The 11,628-nt window shown below is 45.4% G+C and overlaps 1 protein-coding gene across 3 annotated transcripts; it reads left to right on the plus strand.

Moving 5' to 3' along the window:
* The first annotated feature begins 412 nt into the window (after positions 1–412).
* LOC115757923 (titin) lies at positions 413–11,533 on the plus strand. Of its 3 annotated transcripts, none has more exons than XM_030698391.1 (10): positions 413–692; positions 752–916; positions 999–1,154; positions 1,220–1,555; positions 1,901–2,053; positions 2,133–2,381; positions 2,455–6,606; positions 6,714–6,836; positions 6,897–10,348; positions 10,945–11,533. In XM_030698391.1, exons 1-10 carry the CDS (start codon positions 638–640, stop codon positions 11,347–11,349), a joined length of 9,246 nt encoding a protein of 3,081 aa, XP_030554251.1. In that variant the 5' UTR covers positions 413–637; the 3' UTR covers positions 11,350–11,533. The 3 variants fall into 3 exon arrangements, with proteins under 3 accessions (XP_030554251.1, XP_030554258.1, XP_030554266.1); XM_030698398.1 differs by having other exon boundaries at positions 6,717–6,836; XM_030698406.1 differs by lacking the exons at positions 2,133–2,381; positions 2,455–6,606.
* The last annotated feature ends 95 nt before the right edge of the window (positions 11,534–11,628 follow it).

Below are 11,628 nucleotides of genomic sequence, written 5' to 3' on the forward strand. Positions count from 1 at the left end.
TTAGTCGAGGAGTATGATTTGTTATTCAGAACCCAAATAACAAAGTATATAATGGTCTTAGCAAATGATGATTCCTTAAAAAAAAATGGTATAGCTATATTTTGAATGAAGATTTCAACAGTCTTTCGGTTGGGTTGAGAGTTGTTATTAATACATTATTTACGTAGAGTTTTGGAGAAATTACCGGGAATTTTTTGTAAAATCCAACAGTTTTATTTAGAAATGGAGTTGATATTATTCATAATGCAATGTTTATTAAATGTCCAGTACGAATGAATATTGCGCGATTTTTAATTCAATTGATTCTTATCGATTTTTAGCTGTATGCGAACTATCGAATTGTTCCATCATTATCGATAACAAAGGCTGCATATTCATTATATTTTTCATGTGCGGTCCTCGAGCACTTTTTGCGATTGATAATGTATTCAATATTTAATGTAATATTGCGCGATGTGTTTGTAAATTAAAACTCGCTTTGCATGAACAGCGTCCGATTTTGCTGCACCGTTGCTATGGTGCGCAAATTCATGCTACAAGCCGAAAGTGACAAACATATATTTAAAGTGTAAATGCAAACGCAATAGTGCAAAAAAAAGAACAGAAAAGATATATACAGACAAAACTATTTAATAATATGGAAGATATAGAAATAGAATATCTTGATGAGTACAAAGATTTGGTGCTGCCAGGTGAGTGTTCTATTTGCAATGTGCGCTTGCTGCCGATTTTTCAATTATATTTCATGCAGGCATCAAAACAAGCAGCGAAGGACGCGCATCGAATCAAGCGTTGATGCGTTTGCCGCAACGCCGACGCATTTCATCGGACTCGAGCGGTTCCTCGTCAATAGATCCGGATATTTTTCAAAAACTATTTGACGGCAAGTTTCTTGACGACGAGCTGCTCGCTGAAAGTAAGTATATGTATATGCCAATAAAGTAAAAAATCTTCTTCATGCTTATTTTGGGCGCGCGTGTGTGTATGTTTGTAAGCAGGTGGCACAAATGCAAAGGGAAGATTTCGGCGTCGATTAAGTTCCTCATCGAGCGACTCCAACGATGCACTGGATGCGTTGTATAATCGACAAAGCAGCCAATTCAGGAACAATAGGCGCGATCGCTTAGAATCTTACGATTCCATAGATGATTTGGGTATGTAATGCGTTATAAGTAGCACACACAAGAGTTCATGGCTTATCGTTCCTTTTTTACTCAAGGTGATGCGCTGATGGGCCAAACACACAAGTCGCAGTCAAAGGCGGTTGACTTTGTGGCAGCAAAGAAGTCACTTAGTGACGGCTTGCACAGAAGCACTGGCAGCACAATTGGCAAGTCGAAGAGTGCTGACTATAAGCTGCAGGCAAACAAACCCCATTTGTCTGAGCACTTAAAGCCACGGAGCAAGCCTGGCAACAGGCCCAACGGCAGCAGCAGCAGCAGTACCTCATCCAATACTCATCTGCTGCCCAACAAGAAGAAAGCTATAACCATTATAAAAGCTAAGAAACCGACCCTGAAGCCGCCTAGACACGAGCCAAAAGAGGATCCACTGCGTAAGTAAACCTCTTCAAACTATCTGTCGATTGGCGCTCTGCTTTTAAAAATATATTTTGAAATTAAAGCACTTTATCAAGTCTGTCGTTTATAGCCAAAGATTCTGTATATTATACATATGGGTTAGAGATTCGTTTATTCCTTTATTAATTAAATTTTTTAAACTATCCTATAATTAGCCAATTATATAAAGAACAAACTTATGGCTGTACGACATACTTGTTTCACTTACTTTATTTTTTGACACGCAAAACGCATTGATCGTGATTGTTGATCATAAAATAATATTTCGATACTCTGTTAAGCTCAGCTTTAAATTAAATTTATGTGTTTTTGGTCTGCAGATTTGCAGGACTTCTCAGATGACTCGGACAGCGATTCGTCTTATGAATATGAATCGGATTTTTACGGCTATGGCGATTCAGATGACGATGGCGAGGGCTCTAAGCAGGTTATTGATATATCGACGGATAGCAGCACGGCCACATCATTGGCGGGTAAGTCAGCGTTAAACTACTAGTTGATACTGCCAACCCTCTGATTATATTTATAATGTGCGTAAAACAAACCGTGTAGACACTGTGACACCTGTTGTTTCCGAAGACGAGAGCCTGCAGCAGCAGAAGCAGCAGCACATGCCATGCGGCGATAATGAGCGACTACAATTGTATTTAAATAATCTAAGTAGTGCCGAATCGCCACCCTCTAAACATAAATACACAGCTAATGCTAAGAAATCGCGTTCCCATGAAAAACAGTCTACGACTACAGCGCAAACAGATAACGATCAGGTTAATGATTCCGTTGATCAAGCGGTGGCAAAGGGTAAGTTTTTCCTAATTCCTTTTCATTTTAGCGTATTTCACATTTATCACTTATTTCGATTTAATCTTTGCAGCTGAGCAGCAGTTTGACGGCCCCTCCAGCAGCACAGGCCGACGGAAAAGCTGCAACGAGTCAGAAAAAACGTCTCGCGCCGATTACGTAGATGTTAATTTAACGTACGAAACCTTAGAGCGCTTAAGCCTCAGTCTCGCCGAGCAAATCATTAACATTGATGTAGAGCGCTCAAAGGAGTTCGAAAAACGTTCCGCTTCCAAGCCGCGCAGCACATCTATCCCTAAACTAGTGATCCCAACAATTGGCTTATCTTCCTCCAAAAGTCACGTTCGCAAGCTGACATACTCTAGCGAGAATTTAGATAAGATTGCACCGAAGAAAACCGAGCTGCGTCGGGCTAAAAGCGACAGCGCCTTTCCGAAGCGTGGGCGTCGTAAGCAGGCAAAGACCAGGGCCGCCACCACAGAGGAACAGAACAATTGCGTGCCGCTGTCGCTGCCAACAATAAGTAACGCTGAAACAAGAGAGCAAGAAACGAAAAATGAGAGTGAAATAAGAAAAGAAGCTCCCACAAAGCCAGAAAAAATAAAGCGCAAGCGTGGGAGACCGAGGAAGAAACGAAACATTAGTAAGACAGAAGCAAATGATGCTGTCTCGGAGAATCTGACTGAGCAACCTAGTGTAGTTCCGTCAGAAAATGAAAATAAAACTGTCAAGGTAGACGAAGACATTAACTTGAATTTAACAACCGACGAATCGGCGTATAAAACTCCTGAAAAGTCGAAAAGGGCACAACCGCAAGAAGAGTTACGCCCTCTATCCGCTGCGTTAAGAAAGCTGGCGGATGCAGACTCTCTTGAAGCTCCAACCGATGAAGCAGAAGCAAATAAGACGATAACTTATTTAGACCCTGAGGACACAGCGTTGTTTAAGCTTCAAGACAGTTTAAACGATTCCATCAAGAGCGCGTGCGGAGCATTCCGGGAAATTAAAGCAAAGGATAACATTCACAGGAAGCTAGCCGTTGGGAAGAGACTGACGGATACGGAACTAGAAATTTATAAGAGCCCACGTCTGATCAGTGCTGGAAAGTGCCTTGAGGAAAACAGTGTTAGTCAGAGCCAGGCGCAAGGGAGTGCTGGGCAATGCGAAGGGGAAGACGGTGTCAATCAAGAACGTGCTTTTAAAAATGCAAGTGAAATTGTAAATATGGATGCAAAAGATTCTGAAATGGCAGATACTGAAGATAGAGAAATTAATATGCGGGATACAGCTGACCAAGAAAGAACGGAGCTGCCAGCCCTGGACGAAATGTCTTCTCAAGGAACTCTCGATATTGAGGTATCTAGAGATAGAATGAAGGATATTGAAACATCCGATGGGAATGTGGATGAACAAATAACAGGGGAAGAACCTGCAAAAATAGATGAACCATCTGAACAGACTTTGCCTGACAAATCGTTGGACACGAATATAGATAATTTATCTGAAAGGGACAAGGAGACTGAAAAATCTGAAGAAAGTAAAGAAACTTTGATAGCTAAAATAGACATGCCTGAAGAAGTAACTACTAAGGTTGATATGCAACAAACTGACGAGGAAATGGATAATGGTTCAAGTGAAAAACTTCTAATGATAAATCCCATTACAAATATCCAAGCTCAAAAAAACCATTCAAAAGCGAATAAGTCGGATAACCCGGAAAGCACAATGAAAACGCGACGCTCTGCATTGGCCAAGGCTAGTCCTTGTCCAGGAAATATGTCTCCCGTAATATCGACAGGTCGCGAGAGTCGTAGCAGTAAGCGCTTGCTTAGATGCGACAATAACTCGGTAGTAAACACCGGAACACCGCATCGCAATAGCCCAAGGCTCTTAGAAAAGTCACCAGCGAGCAGTGATGCGTCTGTAACATCGAAAGGACACCGTAAAGATAAAAAGGACAAATCTGTCGGCGACTTGTTAGCCACAAAAACACCCCAAAAATCAAATGTTGAGATTAATATAGAAAGAAAAACTCGAAAATCCAAACACGAGGTACCAAAGCAAGAGGAATCCTTAAACGACAGGCCACTTCGCAGCTCAAAACCGTCAACGTCTGAAACTACTGAAAACGAGAAATCGGAAGCAATTGATAAAACTCACAAAAAGCCGAAAGAATCGACGGCAAGAGTTCCTCAACTCAATGATATTGATAATACACCAAAAGAAAGAAAATCTCGCAGGTTAAAGCAAAGGTCAAAGATAGAAAAATCGCCATCAAAACAGATGGAAAAGGATGTGTCACATTTAGAATCTTTACATAATCCGACGGCTTTGGGACCAGAATCCATCGAAGAAGTGAATAATGAGGATTCCTCAACGACGGCTGGGCTTCAAAGTGTATCATCAGCATCTGAGAGTGAGGTTAATAACACAAAGGGAACTGATAATGAAATCAGTTCGACGGTGGACACAGTTTTTAATTCATCTGCAGGTGCTCAATTGGCAACAGCCGTTGAAGCTGAATCTGTTTCAGTGCTCGAACTACCCACAACAATGGACCTCAATGATAAGTTTAAGTCAACTTGTAGCGAGGACCAACCAATTATTCCAGAAAATCCTCCTGTCGTGGGAAATAAAGACGAAGCAATCCCTGAAGGACAAAAGGATACAGAAGAAGCAGTCGCTTTCGACGTTGTTAACACCTTAGAGGAGACAGCGAAAGGGAAACTTCGTGGAGGATTAACTCGAGAAGTGAGAGATCTTATACAGGAGGCAAAAGAATGGGAAGGGGAATCAATTGAAAGTCATGGCCGATCCACTCGTTCAAGAGTTGCAACTCCAGTTCCATTAAAAGGGAGACGCGTTAGATCAAGGGAACCGAAGTCCGCAGAACGCCCAGCTAAAGATCAAAACAAAACCACAGCAGACACAGAACCAGCCTCAAGCGAGAGCACAGTCAAGGAACTGCCAAAGAAAGGGCAGAAGGAAGCAATCAAGAAAACTAAAAACGATCCGCCTGAAATCGTTAGTGAACCAGCAACGCCACTTAAAGCAGACGCAAGTGCTCAGTCGGAATTTGATAAAACCAGCAGTGACATTCAGGAATCAAATGCTGATGAACACATAGAGAAACCTGCACCCAGATTTGCAAAGCAGAAGCGCAGGGCGGCCAAAAATATTAACAATCAAACAAACATTGTTGAAACTGAACCAGCGCCCGCTAATTCAGTTACGCCAAAGATGACCAATAATTCCAGCACACCATTTCCAAGCACACCCAGCACATGCTCTTCAGTTAGTTCACGCCGTAAGCTGCGTATTTTATTGAGGAAAGTGATGCCACGCTCTAAAATTAATTTTAGCCAGAAACTTGAAAACGTACAGGAAGGCGATGAAATTCTGAACTCGTCTTCGGATCAGCAACCTGAAGACATCGCCTTGGAGCAAGTTTCTGTGGACAATCCACTTGACAATCGAGGAGATTCGGCTGTTAATGCAGATTCACTTGATCAAGCTGTAGATAACGTTGCTGACCCATACACAGTGCACGCTCAAACCGATATGACAGGCGATGCGGCTGAGCACTTAACTCAAAGTGGGCCGGGACAGAATTTGACGGATCTACCCAGCGGACAAGGTGAAGTTAACCCCGATGGTGACTCAATTGAACCTGAAATAGGCCCAACACAGACTGCAGCAATCCAGAAAATCGACAAGGCTGCAGACGATACTTCAACTGGGAGCGAAGTGCCTCTTAGTGACCAGCAGACAATTTCAACGGAGAATGCTGACAAGGAGCTGTGTCCGGAGCAGGAGTCTGCTGACCACGATGTTGATTGTGAGCAAACTCAGTCGGAGACAGCGAATGAAAAGCCGCAAAAGGAGGAAAAAGCTGCTGACGAGGATAAACCGCAAAATGAGATGGAAACTGCTAAGGAACAACAGCAAACGGAAAACAAAGCTGCTGAAAAGAATGAACAGCAAAATAATATGGAACATTCTCACAAAAGTCCGAAACCGGAGAAGGATGCTTCTGACGACGGTCAACATCATTCAGAGGAGCAGCCAAATGGGGATAATGATAATGATAATTCATGTCCGACGGAAACAACAGGTGTCACGGAAAATGTTGACGATGCCGGCGACGACGAAGAGAGGTGCACCGATTCCGTGAGCTCCAATCGAAAGCTCAAAAACCGCGAAATGGATGCCTCCCAGCCAGACGGTTAATAGCTATTACTAGAATATAATATTTACTTGATTTCTTTTTACCGTTGCAGCTCGTTTTCTAATATTTAACTTCTTCTCTCGTAATCCCTTTTTCTCTTTTAGCAGCCGCCAAACGCAAGAAAATGCTGCAGGCAAAGGAATCGCACGCAGGCAAGGGAGCTAGTAACATCACCGCTATGGCACCGCCAGCTCCACCTAAAAGGGAGTTGTCTACTGGTAAAGCAGGTAAGGATTCGAGAGCTGCCAAAGTGTTGCCCCTGAAGTACAGTAAATGCATCTTTCTAGTGCTGCGACGACTAGGAAAGCCTCTGCAGACTGATGTGCAGCCTACACAGAAGCGCCGGAAGCTCGCGAGCTCAACCGTGGAGCATCAGGCCAAGGCTAGTGACATGGAGCCATCTTCGTTACACAAAGCTATAGAGGAGCTACGAGACGAGGCTAGGAAACCTATGTTACTTGCAACAGATGCCAAAAAATTGTTGGCAAAAGAAGCTATGCAAGGCGTGGTTTTGGGTCAAACGGCAACAAAGCTCAGCAGGAAGAAAGAAGTGAACAAGACGCCGCCTGTGAAATCGAGTTTGTCAACGTTGCTAAGCGGCGATGACTCAATGACGATAGACAACTCGGTAATAATTACCAAAACTGCAATAACAAGTACAACGGAACCCTTCAAGAAGGTGGAAACACCATCAACTCCTGTCAGTGGTATAAACATCTCCGTCTCATTGGTGCCTGACGCCAACAAGCTGGTGAGTTCACCGCCCAAAAAGACGTTAACTCAAGCCGAAACTGTAAGGAAGATGATGTTAATGAATACACCCTCAAAGATGGTTGATGCGACGAAAGAACCTGCAAGTGTTTCCGAAAAGACCTTGGCACCTTTCGACTCTGGCAAAAAATCAAAAACCCGTAAATCGGAGGCCGGCGTAAGCACAACAGACAAGCGAGCGTCCCTACCTGCCAAAATATCCTTGCCACGAAAAGCAGGGAAAACAGCAGCTCCCATTGAGGCTATCAAGAAACCCATGTCAATGGTGGAAACTAGTGAAAAATTGGAAACTAAACAGGCAGCACAGCCAGCAGCAGCGGTCCTTAACACTATCACCACCAGAAAATCCTTTCCACAGGCGCAAGCGAAAAAGTTGGAAGCAGTACTTGCAGCACCTGCAGCCAGCCCTAGCCTCGAGGATAAGGAAATGGGGGTGTCTGCAGCTACAGAAAAACTGTCTGATGCGAAGCCCGTTAACAAAATGGAATTGCGAAAAGTCGCAAACAAATCGTTTGGAAAATCCAAGTCAAAGGAATCGTTGGTAACAGCAGTGGAACAACCGCCTATTCCTTTAGCAACGAATCCCACGTCGGACTCCCGCGACTCGTCCAATGAGCGTACAAAGCGCTCTTCCCGCATGACAAAGTTATCGCTGACGAACTCAAAGACTTCGACACCGGTAACACGCGCCTGCAGTCAAATACGCTCCACGACTGCCACGCCAACGATTACGCCTACACAACAGCGCAATGCCTCCAACGAGCAACAGCAGCTGACATTGCCGCAACTGGTCGGGCAGCTGCCGCCAAAGCCGCAACGTCAATCCCGCAAGAGTCTCAAACTCGCCGTTGCTGAGCCTCAGGCGCCGCAGCCTCAGCCTCAGCCTCAGCCTGAGATCCCTAAGCTGGCGCTAGCTCCGCCATCGCGTAAACGCAAGCTCCCAGCTAAGCCCGTTACGGAGGTAGCGAATGCTAAGCGTCCGAAGGAGCTGCCAGTCATACCGGACACATCAATTGCGTTCCCAGTACGGATTACGGCTGCTTCCACTGTCACTGATACTGGCAGTGAAAAAGCGGTGCCTGTACCAGAAACGATTACTAAAGCACCAGCACCTCCAATAACATCGGAAAAGCCAGTGCAGAAACCCAAAGAGCTGCAACTAGCTCCACAGCCATTACCGCAGAAAACGCGAAAACTGCGCGTGCGTCTGAATCGGAACGTGATTAAAAACTGGGTTTTGGGTCTGCAAGAAATAGAGCCACCTCCAGAACCAAATCAAGCACAGCCAGTGGAGCCGCCAACAGCTATAGCTCCTATTTCCGAAACTGCTACAATTCCACCGGCGAAGGAAGCAGAGCCAGTTATAACTAGGGCCCAGCCGGTTGCACAAACGCAACTGCCCAAGGCCCCGGTTGTAAGGTCCATGCCCTTGCCAGTGCCGCTGCCAGTTCTGGAAGTAAAAGCGGAGCAAGTAGAAGTGGAAGAGCAGCAACAGATCTTGCCTCCAGAGGGAACGGTGCATATGGAGGTTGATGTACCCGTTCCAACTCTATCACAAGTTGCTGCCAACATTTCCTGCTCCGTAAACACCTGTGCGGCGGCTCCAACGCTTATTTCGATGGCGCCGACAACGCATGCAGATATTAATGTGCCCACCACCACGAACTGCAGCAGGAGCACCGCCATCAGCAGCACCACCGCTAGCAGCACGACCATCAGCAGCAACGCCACCAGCAGCACAATTCCTTCCGCTAACAGCTTAAGTGATCAGCACACGTTTGGTACCACGAAAATGTTTTCGTTTTTGTATCCGTCACGCTATCAGCGCTCCTACGGCCACGTGGGTCTTGATTTTTGCTGTCCAAACCTGGACGGGCCGATGCAGGCCATTGATCCGACGAGGCTGCACTCGAAAGTGGAGGTGCCGGTGCTGGAGCTGCCACAGTACATGGTTATCTCGACAAAGATCATCTCGAAGCAGGACAAGAATATACCGCAAAAGGTACGAGCCAAGCTCGAGCAGCTGGCGGCCAAGGATGCGTTACCCGGTGCAATCCAAACAACGGCGACATTGACGACAGCTTCCATAGCAACATCCACTGCGCCCGCAGCTACGCACGTACCCACTGCGCCGCCAAGTACGAGCAACATTGATCCGCTGCCCAAGCAGCAGCAGCCGCGTAACAGTAACTTAACAAAAAAAGTGAATTTGCCAAATGCTGCTGCAGCTACCCCTGGCACATCAGTGGCAAGCTCACAATCTGTGGCCAGCCTGGTTCCGGGAATGCTGCAGCTGCCGCCCATTTGCCCCACCGACAAGCTGCGCGTGGAGCTGCAGACACGCGTTCAGCTCTTCGATATAGTGCTGCAGAGTCTGGCCAGGCGAGCTACTTCAATGACCGTGTCGGAGCGGAAGCAGGTCATAGAGAGTATTGTTAGAACAAGCACACTGCTACCGATTGATGTGGATGTGGGCACCAAGCTTCTGGAGAACTATGTATATTATATAAATGCCATCACCAATACCATTTCTCCGCCCATGCCACAAATTCGCGCCGTTGTCAAGGCTGCTGCATCAACGCCCACCTCCACACCAGCCAGCACTAGTAACTCGGTGCTGGCTAAGGCATTGAATACAAGTCATGCTTCGCCAGCGGCAGGGGTAAACTCTCCACCAGTTGCAGCCGGTAGTGTGCGGCAGGCGGAATCAGCGCCAAGTTACAAGCCACCCGCCACCAGTCGGCCCATTTACGATAAGGACAAGAACATCATTGGTTATCAGTACAAAACGCCCAAGTTAACGTTAGGCTCAACGCCAGTGCGTGCTCCAGCAGCGAGCAGCACGCCACGTGGATCAACCGCCAGGGGCTCTCTGACAGCGGCGTCAGGAATAGGAACTCCAGCTGCAACCGTCACCCAACAGCAACGCACGCGGGTCCTAATGATGCCGGCTGGAGCCAACAGCAAGGTAAGTTTGCTGGCAATTCCAGTTTATACTCTTGCTGAGGGTATTATTATTTGATGACATCGCTGACCGCATAATCTATATATACACTTGATAAACCCATCTGTCTTTCTGTTTCTGTGCAAACTAATCTCATTGATTATATGCACAGTTGGACGCTAAAATGTGAGTTCAAATCCGATAACAGCAGGCTGTTAGGTATGGCAAACGAATTCGTTTGAAATGCACGCAGCTATCGGCCAATCGATATTTCAATGTACATATTCGATTATTCGGTACTGTTATGTCGCTTTTAGCGAACTTTTCGAGCTGTTAATTCAAGGGCAAGCGACAAATTAACTCTTTAAAACTTTGCGGGTAATGAAAAACTGATTTGTTATTCTATTCTATCTATTTCTCGCTGTGAGAAAAACAAGATAGGGCTACGAGGGGAGCATATTTTGCTAATAATTTAGGGAACCTTTTAAAATATTAGAAAATCTATATGAAATGTCAGCTCGGTGCAAGGTTCGGGGATTCTCGGTGACTCCCGATAAGAGCGAGCGCTATTGTCTGTTAAGATAAAATTCACAATTCTTACTTATTATTGTTACTTTCAGGTTGTCGGAGCTAGCTCGGCGGATACACCAGTTGAAGCTGCAAGCGTCGCGAAGAGAGTGGGGTCTGGCACCATTAATCCGTTTAACCCATCTCCAGCGCAGAAGACCTATGCACGTTCCACAAAGAGCTCAACGCACGTGGCGCCCGCAAATTTATCAAGAGACATAGCGACGCCCGTCGGCGTGGTGAATGGCGTGCCTGTACTGGGAACAAAAGGGGCATCTTCGCCTGCGTCGGCAGCACCCGCCAGTGCGAGCAAAGAGGCCGGATCTAATCGTAATCTGTTCATCGTCAACCAGGTCCTCTCGCAGACGGAGGAATGCATATTGCCAGATACGATTCGGGCGACGGATGCAGCTGCCGAGATAAAGGGCGAGGTGGAGGATGCGGAAATATTAACTTAAGCTAAAAATATTCAGTAAATACATAATTATAAACACAACATTAAACTATGAAAAGTATTTTAAGTTACTTTACCAAAAGCACGAAATCTACATTTCACACACACACAGAAAACATATGTAAAACATTTTTTGTGGGCTTCGTGAAAGATTGTTGAATTTCAGCTCTCCCATTTACCATAATTTTTTTTAAATAATAAAATAATTACTTAGTAACTGGAAGCAAGCAGGAATGAATTTGGTAGATTTTTGATCAAATGCATTTAAAAGCTGCGTGTTTTA

The sequence above is a fragment of the Drosophila novamexicana genome, unplaced genomic scaffold (assembly GCF_003285875.2).
Source record: "Drosophila novamexicana strain 15010-1031.04,08,12 unplaced genomic scaffold, DnovRS2.1 tig00000008-arrow-pilon, whole genome shotgun sequence".
In the NCBI taxonomy this organism is placed as follows: Eukaryota; Metazoa; Arthropoda; class Insecta; order Diptera; family Drosophilidae; genus Drosophila; species Drosophila novamexicana.